The sequence below is a fragment of the Thermobia domestica genome, chromosome 12 (assembly GCF_964235325.1).
Source record: "Thermobia domestica chromosome 12, izTheDome1.hap1.1, whole genome shotgun sequence".
Taxonomy (NCBI): domain Eukaryota; kingdom Metazoa; phylum Arthropoda; class Insecta; order Zygentoma; family Lepismatidae; genus Thermobia; species Thermobia domestica.
In genome coordinates this window covers 197,659,127-197,677,948 of record NC_137465.1, presented here as the reverse complement: position 1 = coordinate 197,677,948, position 18,822 = coordinate 197,659,127, and the positions used below count along the sequence as shown (strand labels likewise).

Genomic DNA, 18,822 nt, shown 5'->3' with positions numbered 1-18,822 from the left:
AATCAGCACTGGAGTTATTCATACAATTCCGAACAAGTGCTCAGTCAAATTTGTCTGGTCCTAGATTTCCATACTGATGTATACATCAAACCTATCACACTACACAACGTCTGCACTTCAAGAACTTCTACTCACACTATATCAAATGCTTCCTACTCTAGGTCATGCTTGTTAGAAAGGATGTATCTGTTCTCAATAATCATCTTCATTTTCTCTCGTCAGCACTCCCCAACCGCTAATAATTCACATACCTTATCACAAACAACTCAATCATGAAAGAAAAAAAGAAAGACAGAGAACTTAAAAGTCCATTATTTCAAAATTTTTCACTCAATACAATTCTAACATTCGTTTCTTACAGAAACTTAACTTATTAAAGCAAAGCTCCTCTTTAACTTGACTTAGGCGGTCATTTATACGGATGTCCGAACCGTTCTTCACCAAATTTGAGATGGTGATTCGAAAGCGTGCGCTGAATGTTGTAAGAAGTAGCATGTCCCGATCGGATATACCATTGAGGAATAATCACCGAAAAAGCTAGCTCTCCGAAATGCCTGAATCATTCTTCACCAAATTTGAGATGATGATTCGAGAGCGCGCACTCAGTGTCATAAGAGATCGCATGTCCTGATCGGATATACCATTGAGGAATAATCACTGAAAAAGCTATCTCTGCGAAATGCCTGAATCATTCTTCACCAAATTTGAGATGATGATTCGAGAGCGCGCACTCAGTGTCATAAGAGATCGCATGGATATACTATTGAGGAATAATCACCGAAAAACTAGTTCTCCGAGATGCCTGAACCGTTCTTACCAAATTTGACATCAACTATTTTCATGTAGTGTTCGTTCACGATTACAATTGATGCACTAAAAAATTCTATGAATAACACTAGTTAACAAAGGTTTTGTTACATAAAAGGAAATACCTGTTCTTAAAGGAACTTTTTGCGCTGAATTCGAATATGCACTCGGTTTTTCTCCATCACGTACGATTTTCCCGTAACAGAGGGATTTTCGGGAAAATCCCTCAAAAATTTCCCTTTTCGTTTATTTATACATCCCAAGATCTTGTCCCCTTGCATATACTAACATAGAAATTATACCTAAGTATACTTTGATTCATATTTAACAAACCCTCCAAGTTTCGTAATAATCGCTTTATTCTTTCTAGAGAAATAAATATGTTTGTATGTATACTGTGTGTACTGTTTATTGCACCTTATAGTAATGCTTTCAGATCTCTTAAGTTGAGGTAAAACGTTTTGCTTTATTACCACAAACACATATACAAAATATAATACAATATAATTTACAAGTGTGACAATTTACAATAAACAATAATACAAATGTACCTAAAGGTCATGAAAAGACAAAACTATCACAATATATGAAACTTCCATTGGGTTACAAAAACGTACACTACTTCCTTCTTTTGTAAGAAATGTTGCATTCTCTAACAAGACCCCAACAATAGTCCCCCATCATTGAAGGATCCCATCGTCCCTGGTACCTTTTCTCCATTGCCATTATATCTTGGTGGAATCTTTCCCCCTGTTCGTCGCTGAGAGCACCTAGGTTAGCAGGAAAGAAGCTGAGGTGGGAGTGCAAAAAGTGGATTTTTAAAGACATCCTACAACCCAACTCTTTGTATTTCTGTATCATGTCCTGTACGATTTCTGTGTAACTCTCAGCTTTGTTATTGCCCAGAAAGTTGCACACAACACACTTAAATGCTGTCCAGGCAGCTAGCTCAGCACTGTTTAACTTGCTGTCAAAGCTATCATCAAGCATTAATTTCCTAATTTGGGGACCAATAAACACTCCCGCTGAAATCTTAGCATCACTCAGGTTAGGGAACTTATCTCGCAAATACTTGAAACCTTCACCAGATGTGTCCATGGCTTTGACAAAGTTTTTCATAAGTCCTAACTTGATATGAAGTGGCGGTAGTAATATCTTATTAGGATCTACCAAAGGAGCGTATTTGACGTTGCATTCTCCAGGTACGTAATTCACTCTAGGTTCCCATTCCTTCACTTCATAATGTTTGTCATCAGCTCGGCTATCCCATAAACATAAAAAACATTGGTACTTCGTGTAACCGCACTGCAGTCCTAATAAAATACCAACTACCTTGAGATCACAACATATTTGCCAACAGTGGTCCTTGTAATTTATAAGATTTAGCAAAGTTGACATGGTGTCATAGGATTCCTTAATCTTCACTGAGTGCGCAAGTGGTATAGAAGGTTTTTTATTTCCATTATGTAAAAGGACAGCTTTAAGGCTGACCTTTGACGCGTCGATAAATAACCTCCATTCTTCTGGAACGTAAGGAATTCCTAGCTCCGCCATCAACCCATTTATATCCGTACATACGCACACATTATCTTGCATTGAGAAATAGCTTGAAAATTGAACATGCCTTTTCCTGTACACTGATATGTTCGTTTCTGCATCCAATAAGTTCCACTGCTGGAGCCTTCATCCCAGAAGTTCCGCCTCTTGTTTTGTCAGGTGCAAATCACGGACTAGGTCATTAAGTTCACATTGCCGGATGAAATGTGGCTCGCGAACACAGTCAGGGATGAACGTTGGATCCTTGGATGTACATGTTGATGTCGATGGTTCATCAAGGTCATGATCATCATCAGAGTCTTTTGGCCAGTTGGTAGGGGGCTCGGGAAGTAGAAGTTCATCCCCGTGCGGAATAGGTCTAATTGCGGATTTAACGTTGGGATAACTTATTGTGTATTTGCTTTTTTTAGAATGTCCCTTAACTACTGTGAGACAAAAATAACAATCATCCAGATGATTGGTGGGTTCTCTCCACACCATTGGTACAGCAAACCCTCCGTTTCCCTTTGGCCTATGCAAGTAAAGTGACGTAGCACGACGCACAAATTATGTTGGGTGCCCAAGTTTTGTCCTGATCTCCCACACGACATCCGAAATATATATAATATGCTAGTTTCACCGATGGCGTAATGGATCTACACTGTCCTTTAACTACAAACTGGCCACACACATAACAAAAACTATTTGGTGAGTTAACACACGAACGCCGTCCTCTTGACGCCATTGTACTGATCACAAACTAAACTTCTGGTCTTAGTTGGGTATAATGCCGTTAAGATCAAACATGAAAGCACTCTTAGCAGCAAAGACAACTTTGAAAGTGAAGTAGTGTTAAACCACACGTCAATATAAAAATGCACAAAACTCCCTCACCAGGTGTCAAGAACACAAGAAAGAAAGAAATGCGCGGGGGGAGGGGGGAAACGATACCGTAGTGGAAAATTCAGACTGCATTAGTTCATTGTTGTCAACAATGAGTCTGTATTCCATTCTTTCTTTCTTTTGCATTCTGTTACATTTGATAACAAATATTGATAACCATTTCATGAACAAAACGAAAAAACTTGGAGAATTATATATATATATGTATTAAGATACACATATACTGTACGTTTAAAAAAAATATACGTTGGAAGTACATTCTATTTTTATACACGTTTCTAATTTACAGAGAGCAATACAAGTGTGTTGTTGACTATTGTAAATATTCATTTTTATGTCTGTGTTTGCAGTAATAAAGCAAATCGTTTTTACCCCAACTCAGGAGATCTGAAAGCATTACTATCAGGTGCAATAAACAGTGCACACAGTATACAAACAAATATATTTATTTCTCTAGAAAGAACAAAGCGATTTTTACGAAACTTTTAGGGTTTATTAAATATAAATCAAGGTATACTTAGGTATAATTTCTATGTTACTATATGTAAGGGGACAGGAGCTAGGGGAATAAATTATCTGAAAAAGGGAAATTTTTGAGGGAATTTCCCGAAAATCCCTCTGTTACGGGAAAACTGTACGTGATGGAGAGAAACCGAGTGCATATTCGAATTCAGTGCAAAAAGTTCCTTTAAGATCAGGTGATTTTTCTCATGTAACAAACAAAAAGTTTAAATTTGTTAACTAGTGTAATCAATAGAAGTCGATCGCTTCGCTCCAAATTTGTAATTAAAGTATACTTTGTAAATTTTATATATTTCACAAACCAAAGAGATTTCACCGTTTACCTGGAATTCGCTTACCAAAGTAGGGGGCTACGTGGCTCAGTGTTAGAGCATTCACCTCCGGTGCTTGGGGTCCCTGGTTTGATCCCAGCTCGCGCCGTGTGGACTTTGTGGTGGACAAACACCGTGTTCGTGGGTTTTCTCGTGGTTCTCCCGTTTCCTCCCACTTTCTTCATTCCACAATTTCATTCATGTCTCATAATCATCGTCTTCTTTAGCCTAACAGGCATAATCGTGGGACGTAAAACTCATCGCTTACCAAAGCCCTCAATCTTAACACGCTCATTACAAGAACTAGTCCTTGAAACATTCCGCACCTAATCCACCAAAATATCCACAGAGATTCTATATTCATAATAATGTAAAACTTGCTCCATATTTGATACCGGTGCGACGTTTCAACATCACATCACCAACACAAAACATTTTCCACACTCTTCGACACTTCCAGCCTAATTTACATGCGAAAATATTTACACTTCCATTTAATCCGTTCTCTTGAGCTTAATGGTTTATAATATACCCATCTAAAAACACTCACTCTGTTTCGATTACACCTATTTTAAATTCATCATCTTGTTTTTATTATCTATTTATTAAAATGCTACGTTTATACGTTTGTGGTCAAAAAAGTTCATATGTTTGTGGACAGTGAGTTCTCGGACACCATAGGCTCTATAAAGATGCCGTTTTCACTGATCGATTGCAAATGTGGTGTAAATTGTTCAGTTCTATTGAATATTTTTTTTAAAAAACTGGCTATTATTCATTTATTACTCTTTTTAGGGGTACACTAGAAGTATTGAAATTTTAAAGCGTAAAGCATCATATCCTACGAGTTATACATTCCAACAGCACATATTTGCATATGAAGTTAGCATATCTCTCCAGCGTTTGTTTCATGACCAAATGATATGAAAAACGTAGGATAACCATTTCTGTAGTTTAAGATGAATCTTTATTGTTTGGAGTGTTTTGCCTAATGAACACCATATATATCACTGACATTATAATTAATTGAATGTGTGTATTGTATTTGCTTATGACATACTACATGCAAGAAGAAATAAAAAAAAAACTGATCATACATAAATTAGAAACTCCAACCGGAAGTTGGCTCAAATCTTACAAACGGTGCGAGATATTGAAAAAATATTCGAAAAATCTCCCCTTTATGGTATCCCTTACCGACTTTTATCGACATGTCTTTCACTTGTGTCTGTAAAGGGACATGTACAGATATTGTGAGGAATGACAAGGAGATTAATGCTCATATGTGAATGATGCGCTGTGTAGAGAGCGCAGGTTCAGCTGGTTTATTATTATTTTCCTTATGCCCTTTTCATTTCGTATTATGTATCATTACTGTCATTACGTTTTTATTATCCATCATAATTTATTTTAATTAATTTCTTTTCTTAATTAATATTTTTCAATCTGTGTTTCTGATTATTTTTCTCCTATTAATTTACATTACTCTTTTATAATTCTTCTTTCTTCCCGTATCGAACAATTCGTTCCATCAGTTTTATCTTTCTCCAACAGACTCTCCGCCTTTAACCTGAAAATAATATCATGTGACTCGGCATTCCAAAGCATAAACCAACCGTATGTTTCAAAATTCTTTTCCTACTACTATTTATTTTCCTATCTGATGAAGCGTTAAAAGAATGTTCAATTTTTAAAGTAACATACAATAAAATACTTACTTTACAATGCAGATGTTATATACATTCCCAAGTGTATAGTCGTTGCTTTTGCCCATAAAATCATTAATATGTCTTCTGGATGGAAGAAATACTAGTTGACCTTTAGCAGCTCCTAGCAAACAAGCCAATATGAATTCTTTCTTCGTAACTATTACCTTTGCCCTAGCTTCACTTCCCGGTTGTAACTTCTGCTGGTGACCTAAGCGAAAAAGAATTATTGGCATACCTGGACATGGAATAAAGTACAATACTTCTCTTTATATTTTCCTAATTTGAACAAATAAGAAATAGTACACTACCAAGTCTTAGAACACGAAAACTGTAAACTTTTGATGTCATAAATAGAACTCTGACTCAGACTAATTGTAATGACTTCGTCACAGAAAGATAAAAATATCAGAAGCAGCTGTTTAAGCTGTTAAATGGGGAGAATCGTTGGTGAACGTTTATTTTGTTCTAAATAGACTGCTATAAATATATTATATACAGGGTGTTTCAAAACAACGCCGACAACATTTGGGAGGTGATTCCTGACACCAAGATAAGACAAAAAGCATAGACCAACCTGGGTGCACAAATGTTTCCTTTCGGAGTTATAGGCTGCCGAAAACATGAAAAAATGAATTTTACAGATCTATAGCACCAAAAATATAAGATCTATTGTAATCGGATCAAGACTTCACTTAGGGACTAATATGTGTGCTATCCAAAAATACATGTTTCAGAATCCTAAGGCACTCACGTAACAATGGTTATAATGGCCGTCTACAAGCATACAATTTGAAGTACTCACCAACTGCCTCTATAAAAATTGTTGCGGAAGTATCGCAGGATTTTGAAACATGGATATTTGGATAGGGCACATACTAGTTCCTAAGTGAAGTCTTGACCTGACTACGGTAGATCCCATAGTTTTGGAGCCATGAAACTTTAAAGTTCATTTTTTCATGTTTTCGGCAGCCTATAACTCCGAAAGGAAGTATTTGTGCACCCAGGTTGATCTATACTTTTTGTCTTATCTTGGTGTCAGGAATCACCTTCCACACGTTGTCCGTGTTGTTTTGAGACACCCTGTATTGATAGACTGCTACACTAATTGGAAACGGCAAGCTACCTAGCAGCTGTGCGGTTTGCAGACATACTTTCGATGTAGAAGATCCAGTTTTGATTCTCGATGGAAGCCCATGTGTTTTGGATCCTACGTTAAGCTGTCTAGTTTCATATAACCTTCACGGAATATACAGTATTTAATATGTGGATTATGCTTAACATGATGGTGCTACTTTCTTCATTCGTTCCAGATTTTCTGAGCACACTGTAGAAACACTAAGTTATTTGGTTACTTATGTTTGAAAACTTCCTATTTAAGCAAAGATCTTACAACTAATATTTATTTTTACTGCAATGACCAACACGAACTACTTGCAATATATATATATATATATATATATATAAGAGTGTAGCCACGAGGGGCATTGGGGCCAGGCCTCCCAAATTATTTTCTGTACTCCCAAATGACTATCTTTTAAAACATCATCGTAAATTTACCTCGACTCAGTCATTTAAAAATAGCAAAGTTGACATATAATTCATAATTCATATGGTAAATTGTTTGCCGAGCGAAAAATAGTATGTGATCTCTTCCGTGTAAGGATTGACCAAATGCACAGCTTGCTACCACATCTACTGCAATCGACTGATCTAGTGCTCTTGTGCATGGAAATATTTTAATATATAGGCCTATTTCAAAGGAAATCAGTCTTATGTAGGTACGTTCTGTATCAAGGGTTTAAACTGAAATAGCACAAGATAACGTATGGTCCGGGACAGTAGTTCTTGGTTAAGCATAATAAAAACTACCTGGTACATAATATTTATGGAGATTTTTTTTTAAAAAAAATAGGACTAAAATCACTAGCTGTAACTTTTGTTTTAGCTTTGTACACTGTAACTTCCCCCCCCCCTCAAAAACAAAACAAGGGCCCCTTCTAGATAAACCTGCTGGCTATACCCCTGTATATATATATATATATATATATATATATATATATATATATATATATATATATATATATATATATATATGGTAAAACCAAAATAATTGGCATTTCCTTTCCATTTATAAGACCGTAGCCTGTTTTACGAGGGCTGTCTAAAAGGTAACCGACCTTTGGCCAGAAAAATAGTTGCGAATACCTGACAGATTTGGGACCCTAATCCCCTTCAAAGTAGGCCCCTTGTGCTTCCACACACTTAGCCCACCGATTCTTCCACTGCTGGAAACACCGCTGGAAGTCTTCTTTTGGAATGTTGTTCAGCTCCGTCGTCGTGTTCCGCATTATGTCTTCTCTACTCTCAAAACGGGATCCCTTCAGAGGCGTCTTCAATTTTGGAAACAACCAGAAGTCACAAGGAGCCAGGTCTGGAGAGTAGGGAGGTTGGCGAACGGTTGTAATTCCATGTTTGGCTAAGAACGTGTGGATCAATTGGGATGAATGTGCTGGGGCGTTGTCATGATGGACGTGCCAGTTCTTCGCTGTCCACATGTCTGGTCTTTTGCGCCGGACTGCGTCACGGAGTCGCCTGAGAACATCTTGATAGTACTCCTTTGTCACTGTTTGTCCTTCCGGTGCGTACTCGTGATGCACAATTCCACGGGCATCGAAGAAAACAGCCAGCAACACCTTGATTTTGCTTCGCACCTGCCGCGCTTTCTTCGGCCTGGGAGAATCGGGATGCTTCCATTGAGACGATTGTTGTTTTGTTTCTGGGTCGTACCCGTACACCCATGACTCATTTCCAGTTATCACGGAATTCAGATACCCAGGATCAGTGTTGGTGGTGTCCGGAAGGTCCTGTGCAACGTCAAAACGGGTGTCTTTTTGTTCCTGAGACAACAACTTGGGTACAAATTTAGCAGCCACTCGTTTCATGTTCAAATCGTCACGCAAAATTGCATGTGCAGAATCTTTACTCACTCCAAAATCTTCTGCAATCTCCCGCACTGTCAAACGGCGATCTGCCATCACCAAATTTCGCACCCGCTCAACAACAGCTGCATTCCGAGCAGTTTGGGGCCTGCCGCTACGCTGCTCACTCTCGACTGATGTGCGGCCATCTTTGAATCGGTTGAACCATTGTTTAATTTGTGTTACATCCATCGCATCTTCTCCAAACACCTGCTGAATCTTATGAATTGTTTGGCTTTGAAAATCACCCAGCCTTTGACAGAATTTGATGCAGTATTTTTGCTCGATTCGTTCAGTCATCTTGCGAGAAACACTAAATCCGACGAACACTACCAACAGCACCTCACTTCGCGACCACCAGCTCACGACTGGCACACGCGAACGCGGTGAAAAAATTCAAGCATGCGCATTAAGGTTCCTCCTTCCACCGTGCACGGTGGCGCCGCCTGAGAATCACTACTTTGCGTGGAAAAAATTAAGGTCGGATACTTTTTAGACAGGCCTCGTATGAAACAACTTAGTAAATTTACCTTTAGCTTCTATAACAGCATTCAAATCTTCCCTCAAGCATAATTCAAGGCAATTCATGGCAAAATTTACAAATAATACTTTTCCTTGAAAAGTGTCTCCTTCTTTTATATTACAACCTGAAAAAGAAAAAGAGCGCAATGTATCAGAAAACAAGGAATTAAAAATTATAGTATAATCAACTAACGGTAGTTAGCACAGGTGTCTTTCTGTCCGGCTGGTCACCTTAAAGAGGGTTTACGCTCCACTAGTTTCTTCGGTGAAATCTCGAAAATACTTGTTTCTATTTTCTCATAAATATAGGAGTAACTGGCTTGCTTTATCGATGCAATGTTCTACAAGAAAGCAACCTAGTGGTCCTCAACCTGAAAATATTTACCGTTAAGATTTTCATGTGTCGAGTTAAGGCATCTTCAGTAAAATATTATTTAAGAAAACATATTGGGAAAAACAAATCAATAAAACTATACACTACAAATAAAAAGAAGTCTGAAAACTAGTACCCATTAGAGCACAATTTATTTTTACAAAACGTATCCATCAATATTTGCTTTTAATTTCAATTATTGCTAACCTTCAATTTGTTTAAACAATACTTTTTCTCTTTGTTATTTGGAGTAATTAGTTTTATTTTATAAATTACTTGCAGAATGCCCGTTCTTTGCACGGGGAGAAAACGTTTCATTTTGGACATAAAGGGCACCAAAACTGTCACCAATCAACTTAGGGATCCCAAAAACTATGAACTCGACACTAATATCGGCCATTTTCAATTATTTTTCCATGACACCATCCCTCCCTTAGGAGTACTTAATGGGGCTGAATTTGGATTTAAACGGTATCGGAAGTGCCACTGTTCGTCACAGCGACCTCTAAAACTATGAATTCGACACTAATATCGGTCACTTTCGATCATTTTAATCTAATGGCTTTCTGAAGAATGTTTCAAAACCTGTCTTTCACTTAGCAAATAGATATTTAATTACTGACTGATAGAATGTAGGAATACATAGTTCAACATAAAAATAGTACTCATCCAGTTGTATTCCTAGAAGCTGAATTTTCAAATATTTACATTACAAAAGTGAGTATCCTCTATCGAAGAACATAGAGGCTTAATATATGTTATGCAGTAAGTTCTTCACATGCTTATAGATTCAGTATCAGTAGACATTTTAATTTCTATACGAAGTAACGTATTTTTACAAAGTTACGTTTAATTAAAAACGAAAAAACTCAGTATTATATGGTGACTTAACTATTCCCCCCACCTTAAAATTACGTGGAAAGTAATCTTTACACAAATATTACCTAATCCAAATCAAATTACATATTTTTATTTTACAGATATACATAAATATACTAGTATTAATATCTCTTTGGTACAACTTGAGACGTGGTCTTCAGTCTTCTTTGCACACCCATTATGGAGCCTATGTGAAGATCATTGTTACCAAATCAAATTTCTATACATGTAAGTGATTTTCAAATTTGTAGTTTAAAAATGAACCTTGTGTAAGGAAATTTCGGAGTAAAAAAAATATGAAAGTTGTAATATTATTCTGTGAACTTCTGTGTTACGCATTTACAACAAACAGAAAACTATAAGTAATACAGGTATCCTATTCCTCATCTAAATTCCCTTTTTCGGTATTGAGTTTTACATTTTTGGATCAAAAGATCCAATATATTTCAATCAAAAATTTTCTTGTAGGCCATATATCTGGAGAACTACATATAATATAGCCAACCCAAACTATCGCTTAACTCAGTATGATGTTCTTATTCCGCAGAAAATACGAAAACTCGATTTAGGAGCCGTTCAAAACTTTTATGACCCCTGATCCAAAAAAAAAAAAAAAAAAAATATTGGCCAAGATCGCAATCTTTTGATCCATTTTTTGGATCATTCCTAAAAGTGTTGTCTTAATGAAGTAAGTTTTAAAAACGCTACTTTCAATACTTGACGTCGCATGGTGTAAAACTTTGATATCCTGCACTTTATGCTTAGAACTTTTGTAAACGTTTAGATAACCCCGAAAAGCTTCTTTATCTCCTCGTGGCTCCCTTAAGTGTTCCACGAAGACGTAAGAAGAAGTGGCCGCACATCCACGTTACGTCGGAAGAAAATGTGGCAAGATATCAAGAAATGTTTGCCCACAGCCCGAATAAAACCAATACGCCAGACAGCTCGTCATAGTGGATTATCGAATCACGCATAAAGAACTCAATTTTCGCCCATCGAAACCCCATTATGTACATGAGTTGGAATTCCGAATCTGTGACTGGAGGAAGGAATTCGGGGAATTAACCTGGTTTGGCACGAAGATTGGCCACAAGTGTTTGCAGTGACGATGATGTCGTATTCCGTGTTCGGGGTTTTGTGGATCGCCGTAACTACCATTATTGGGCATCAGGTGATAATGATCTCCAAATGACTGTTGAGAGGATACCGACTTGTTCCAAAGTGACCGTGTGGTGCAGAATGACGGCGACAAGACTCAATTGGTCCATATCTTCTGCGTGATTCCATGAGTCCCGACAGTTTTCTTCAGACGCTCCAAGATTACGCGTGGCTTACTGCATCGGAATGGGAAAAACATTGATTTTATTTGCATGCAAGATCGTGCACCACCCCACTTCGCAGTAATTATTCGCGAATGATTGGAATAGACATTTCCTGGACGTTGGCTTAGACGCCGAGATCTCACAAATGGCCAGCAAGAAGTCCAGATCTCACTCTGTATGAATTTTTCTTGTGGTGCAACATTAAGGAGGAGGTGTATAAGTCCAAATCTCGCACAGTGGATGAATTGGAGGCGCGGACGTTATTGCTAATATCCGGATTGACTTTCTTTAGAAAAGCATGAATTGTATCCCTGGACGTCTGAGGAAGCTAGTTAACAACATAGGTGCCTAGCTGAGATTTGACATATTCTTTGTTTCCTTATCTAAAGGAAGATATGTACATGTTTTTCTAATGAGTAAAAATCAATATTACAGAATTATAAGTTTTTTTTGTTTGTTTGTTTGTTTGTTTGTTTTTTACCTAGTTATTTTACACCCACCCTAGAGAACTAGGTAATATTTAAAAGTCATTGAACACATTATTGTGAGTTTTTATAAGTCACTGAAGAGAGAGAGTAAAATACATTCTTAAACTTATCTTAACCTTTTTAAAGATGGTTTACCTTTTATCAAAAATGAATTAGCCACTCCTTGCACTTCATCATCTACTTCGAGAATAGCACCGAATTCAGATACCTTTTTAACTGTTCCTTGAACAATTTGGCCAGGTACATATTTTGACAAAGGTTTTCCTTCCTTTTTCCAGTGTTTAGCTATTCTATAAGTATCCTTCAGATACGAATCTAACAGATCCACACTTGGCTGCAAGAAAATTTAAAAAAAAAAAAAAAAAAAAAAGTTTAAAGAGAAAAATAATAAGCATGGTGTTGGACAGCGTTACTATTATTCTCGCCTCTACTTCGAAAAAAAAAAAAAAAAAATCCCAGGATTTGTGTTACAGAGAACAAAACATAAAATACAAGGGTTGGGGCAAAAGTCATTGCAACTATTTTGTTTCTTGCAGATAACAGCCAGGTTGGAAAATGAGACATATACATATGAAAGGGTGAGGTGGGAACTATATGTGTGAACACGGAATAATAAGCGAACATTGCACTTTACACATTTCTTACAGTCGTGTATAGGATAATACTGCTTTCATGGTGCAAAATACGAATCACAGTATTTAACTAAGTATAGCACAGCACACACATCTGTTCTACATCTGACATGACAAACCCTCAAAGTAGTCCCCTATAACGTTCATCACACGCCACGAATGATGTGGGAGGTACTGAATACCATCTGCAACACCATTTTCCACACCATGTGTGAATCGGGTCATCTGTTGTCGCACATCATTTGCAACGTCCTCTTGTGGTGTGTTTCTCAATGCCACTTGCCCTCTCTAACTCCAGTAGCGTCCATCATCTATCTTTTTCCAGGAGCTGCTCGATGATGACACGTGCCACGTCGGTCCGCACACTGACAAGGTCGTCCCGAGCGTTGCTGATTACTGGTTGCTATACGTCTTTACTGAAACTTTCTAACCCACCATGCTACTGTACGGTATGGAAGGGCATGATTCCCAAGGGCTTCCACCAATTCATTGTGGCATTCTCTCCCATTTCTCCCTCAGAGAACGGCTATCTTGATGTACACGCTCCACTTAACATGGATTATTTCCATCTCACACGACGCTTGGCACACAACTGATTTCACAGCGCTCTCTGTGCTACTATTAGGAATCACAGAGCCATTTGTTGTTGTGAATACACACTATGCTTCTATGCGACATATAGCAGTTTGTGATCTGCTCACATGTCTGCAAGCAAAAAATCTAGTTGCAATGTCTTTTGAACCAACCCTCGTATATACATCATGCCTCTACTTATTTTCTTCTAGTCATCTTTTTCTCTAGCTTTCTTTCTTTTTTTTTCTTTCTTTGTTTCTTCACTATCACATGGAGCTAAGTTATTTTATTTCAGCTACATGTCTACTTTTGTCGTACTAACTTTCCTAATCAGTTTATGATTTCTCAGTGAATTAAGAGGGAACTTATTTACGTAGACAGAATTAACCAAAAGATACACTTTTAAGGTTAACTTTAGATTTAAAAATATAATGGAATATCAATCAACTATTTTGTAATATTTGCGTAGGATATTGTAATTTTTCTAGTTGTAAAAATGATTTCTCCATTTCTCATACCTACTTGTTTAAAATACATCAAATATAAGCATTATTGAAAAAAATATTTAAAGATGTCTTGGCGTAAGGTACTGGTGATGTATTACTCGCTTTGCTATTACCTAGTTAAAATACTAATATATATATAATCTGTAAACTCAATACTCATTTCACTAAAGAATTAACTCACTATTGGTTTATTAAAGGAAACACAACAGCATATGACTTACCTGAAGGTTCAAATCCCAACATTTTGACAGTTTCGTGGTCACGTGATATTTTCCAGGTTTATCTTGTAATGTTATTCTCGCCATTAGCACATCGTAAGTTTTCAATTTAAGTTCTGCAATATCCTTTACTTCAAAATCACACAAGCGCTTTAAGAAAGAAACGAAAAAAAAAAAAAGAAAAAAAAACTATAGTCTCACAAACTAGTTACAGTAACTTAGTTTGAAATCCAGATAGTTATAATAATTAAAATACAAATGCACACAGATAAATGATGTCACCCATCCAACGAACGAATAAACCTTAAAATAGTTTTACAGTTATTTACTGTTATTGATAAATGAAATTTCCAACAAGATTAAATAATCAATTTTTGTGGGGCTATGTTCAATAATTACCTCAAAATTTTGAGAACCAGTTCAAGTCCATCTCAAACCAGAATGAGATATGTGTTTTTTTAAATCGACTATTAAGATCTTTTACTATGGCCACTTAGTTAAGGTGCAGAATGTCTGAGAAAGTCAACGTCATTTCAAGAACATCGTAAGTGGGATGTATGTAAAAAGAACATTTTACATACATTTTTGTTATGGATCTTTCTTGAATTTACTGAAAATATTATTTAATGTAATTCTTGAGTGGGTTGAGTTGAAAAGAAAAACAAAATATGTATAAATAAAGCAAATACCACAACTTATACGTAAAAACTTACTTCTTTATGGACAAAAACTGATTTCCATCCTGGAATTTTCAGCATCACTCCTTCCGGTGGTCTGCATGCTTCTATTAGGCCTGGCACAATCCTATCTTCCTCACTAGTGCCACTAGATCTGTAATCCCCACGAAAGAAATTTTTAACAGAAGATCGTGTTGTGAAGAGTGGAGTAGGAGTAATAACAAAGCAACATACATTATGTAATTTTTCCCCGACATGGTAAGTGTCAGTCAAAAAAGGGCTTAGGAAAGGATGATCAGTCAATAACCGTGCTGGGATTGATCCTTCAATATCACTTTCACACACTTTTACACTTAAACTGCTGGAAGTCACTTCCGTTATTTCCACTTCGTATTCTCTACCAATATCCAATCTTTGATATTCAGGTATTAACTGTTCACGAACTTCAGGATCAATATTAAGTATTAATTTTTGTTTGTGAGGTACACAAGAAAACACTCTGCATCTCAATACTTGGCCAGGATAGAACAACTTCTCTGCACCTGATAGTCCATTCCGGTCCAAATATAGAACACCCTGCAATTAAAATAACACAATAAAGGAGACACATCTGAGTAAAAATAAGTGAAAATAATGCACTTTGATAGCAAGCAAAATTATACTTTTCGTCCCTCATGGGTAAATGGTTGCCTTCGGTGGAGCAGGATTCGATCCCGGTACGAATGCAGATTCACACTTTCTATGATCAGTTGCAGATTCACACTTTATATAGCCTTAGTTACTGAAAGAAACGCATAATTGAAACTGGAAAGTAAACTTACAGTTACATATCTAAAAAGAAATCATCGCAAGTATGTCAATTTAAATTCAAAGAGAACCTATGTAAATAAAATTGGAAGTGATCTGGTTTGTGATCGCTAAGAAACAGCTGAACGCTTAAGATTTTTTTGAATATGGTTAGTAATTACCTCCAATCTTTCTTTATCATGTCACTTCGATTAAAATGCGTATCCTGGGGGGTAGAGGTTAAGGTGCACGCTAACATTAGAGTAACCTCACGAGCCCTTCAATTTACGAAGGTGGTTAGTGTACGCGCCTTTGGCGTGGGAGACCCGGCTTCGATTCCCAGTGGGAGATCATGTGGTTCGGATTCCACGTTAATCAGTAGGTCCATGTCTCCTATAGCCTCGCTGCTGAACGGGACAATAAACTCAAAATCAACTCAACCCAATTTACGAAGATGAAGTTTGGTATATCCTTTATTAAAAATAAGTGGACATATGCACCAGCCTTTCAGAAAATTCCGTTTCTACGGGACAAAAGGAGACAAATTCATTATATTCGGGTCAATTCAGAGAAAAAGAAACGTTAACCTAAAACAAATTCCAACGAAAGGTCTGTGAACGATTTTCGTTTCTACTGCTGCACTGATTGACAGGAAAAAAGTTTACCAAAATCTGGCAATCGGAACTAGCTTTTCTTCAAAATGGCCGCAGATAACCTCAAAAATCATTAAAAAATCCTATACTTTCTTATTTTTAATCCTAGAACAATTATTGTTTCCATCAAATATAACGTTTTTTGTCTCTACCAGGTGCAATGATTGATAGAAAAAAATGTCTACCAAGAATAGAAACTGGAAGTGGCTTTTCTAAGATGGCCGCCACTAATCTAGAAAATCTAAAAAAAAATACCTTTAAGTTTATTATTTTTAATCGAAAAATAATTATTTGTCTAACAAATTTGTTCTTTTAATAGTCAATAAATTTATTAGTACTAATTTAGCCAATCTCATGGCTTTGAAAAGAAGAAAACTGAAGTTACTGCTCAATGTAAAACGAGCAAGTTGTGGATAGCATATAAGAAAATGATAGATACTGCACGAACGCTCATAAGAACAGCTGAGTTGAGTTGAGTTTGAGTTTAACGTCCCGTTCAGCACCGAGGCTATATGAGACGTGGACCTACTGATTAACGTGGAATCCGAACCACATGAGCTCCCGCCGGGAATCAAACCCGGGTCTCCCACGCCAAAGGCGCGTACGCTAACCGCTTAGCCATGGAGGAGCTCTCATAAGAACAGGTCGCACTGGCTTTTGGATTGATCATTTACATGCGATTTACAATATATTGCCGATATTTGCAGCAGCAGGACAATACAATTATCTGAGATCAGAATAACTGTACCTTTAAGAAATGTGTGAATTGCAGAACAATAACCCCGAGGTCTACACGATATTTCAAAATGGGTTATTTGGTACCCGACGAACAAATCAGTTTTGGGCTGGTCTAGGTAACGACCTCGTCAATGAACAAATCTATGAGGTTACTTAAAGCCTTGGGCGGTTTAACTCATGGAAGCAAGACGACGAACATCAGCCGAGCGTTTGGACTACGTCAGCCCCCACAATGTCTGATTACAATATTGCCATGCATGGCTTTCATGGGCTCTTTTACACCACTAGTGAGCAACGAAGAGTCCAGCGTCTCATGGACTGAAAGAAGTACTTTAGACGTTTCAAAAATATACGAAAAGATGTCGTCATGTTCACCCTTTCTCTAGTGAATCCTCGCTGAGAAATATTGTCACTGGTACTGTGGTAAAGGAAGACATCAATGAGTACATGAGTACGATTCAGTGAGGAGGAGCGTTGTACACAGTATGATTGGACAAAATGTATTTTCCTTCCCGTTTAAGAGGACCAACAAAGTACAAATCCTGAGTAGTCCATCTGGAGTCACAGTTGCTCAGGGGAAAAGCACTGATCCTGGCTTGCTCTCCCAGTCATTTCTTGTAGTCTCTAAGATAGGGCAATTAGATCTAGAGGACGTGATAATGTATGTACTTAGTGCATATTTAACATCACTTTTTGAGGATACCCACATTCTGAGAAAGGCCGATAAACTACAATTAGCCCATGCCAGCGAGCATTGTAACAATTGAGCATCAATTGATGCTAATCTATGTATACATAGATACGTTACTGACGAAGGTTACTTGATACATCAACTGAAGTGGAAAAAGGGAGATACCAACTGTCGGATATTACACATCTTGATATATTTGTCCACTACTTGCCTAAATTCAATTTGGTGGGGAAGAAAAAACCATACCATAAACCAAGAAACAGATGATTTTTTTCTTTTTTTTCTTTTTTTTTTTTTTTTCTTTCTTACATATTGTTCTCCGTTCGGGAAACATTTCATTCTGAGCTTCATAGAGTTCAGTTTACAAAATTAAACCCAGAAACGGCTATTTTGGATGTGGCGTTAGTTTAACATCATTATTTAGAGAATTTCTTCTTCCTTTACTATTACATAGCGTCAAGATTTTTAAAAATATGAAGCCTGTGAGTAGCGTTTTAAAAGTTCTTCCTCTCGAATTTTAGCAACTTCAAAATCTTTATATATATATATATATATATATATATATATATATATATATATATATATATATGTGTGTGTGTGTGTGTGTGTGTGTGTGTGTGTGTGTAAGTAAGAAGTAAGTTAGTTAGGAAATTACTACATTTTCAGAACAGTTATTGCTAACACTATGAAATTAAATCTTTTACTAAAATATTTTTGGCACTGAATGTTTATCTCCATAAGCAATTCATTTGAATTACAAAATTTATTGAGTCCACTGATTTCCATGTATTTTCCTTGTCGAATGATCGGTTTTCTTTCTTTCTTTCTTAAATTTTTTCAGGTTTGTATCTTCAGAATGTGTTAGAATGTGTTGCGTATGTTCTCACCCATAACGGTGTAAATAAGGCAGCGGCAGATTTAGGCTTCTCGATGCTACGTTTAAGTCAAATTTGGCTATTTACTAGCAAAATAAATTTTATACCTTTTTAACAAAAAAT

The 18,822-nt window shown here is 36.8% G+C and overlaps 1 protein-coding gene across 1 annotated transcript in view; it reads right to left on the bottom strand.

Annotated features, from left to right (window-relative positions):
* The window catches only part of LOC145666926 (protein RRP5 homolog), a 78,194-nt gene that overhangs the window by 17,692 nt on the left and 41,680 nt on the right, over positions 1–18,822 (bottom strand). The window contains exons 11-15 of the mRNA XM_081734527.1: positions 14,993–15,532; positions 14,283–14,429; positions 12,486–12,684; positions 9,297–9,413; positions 5,798–5,996 (exon numbers count right to left, since the gene is read on the bottom strand). Coding sequence (XP_081590653.1) covers positions 5,798–5,996; positions 9,297–9,413; positions 12,486–12,684; positions 14,283–14,429; positions 14,993–15,532 — 1,202 coding nt within the window. The remainder of the gene's footprint in view (positions 1–5,797; positions 5,997–9,296; positions 9,414–12,485; positions 12,685–14,282; positions 14,430–14,992; positions 15,533–18,822) is intronic.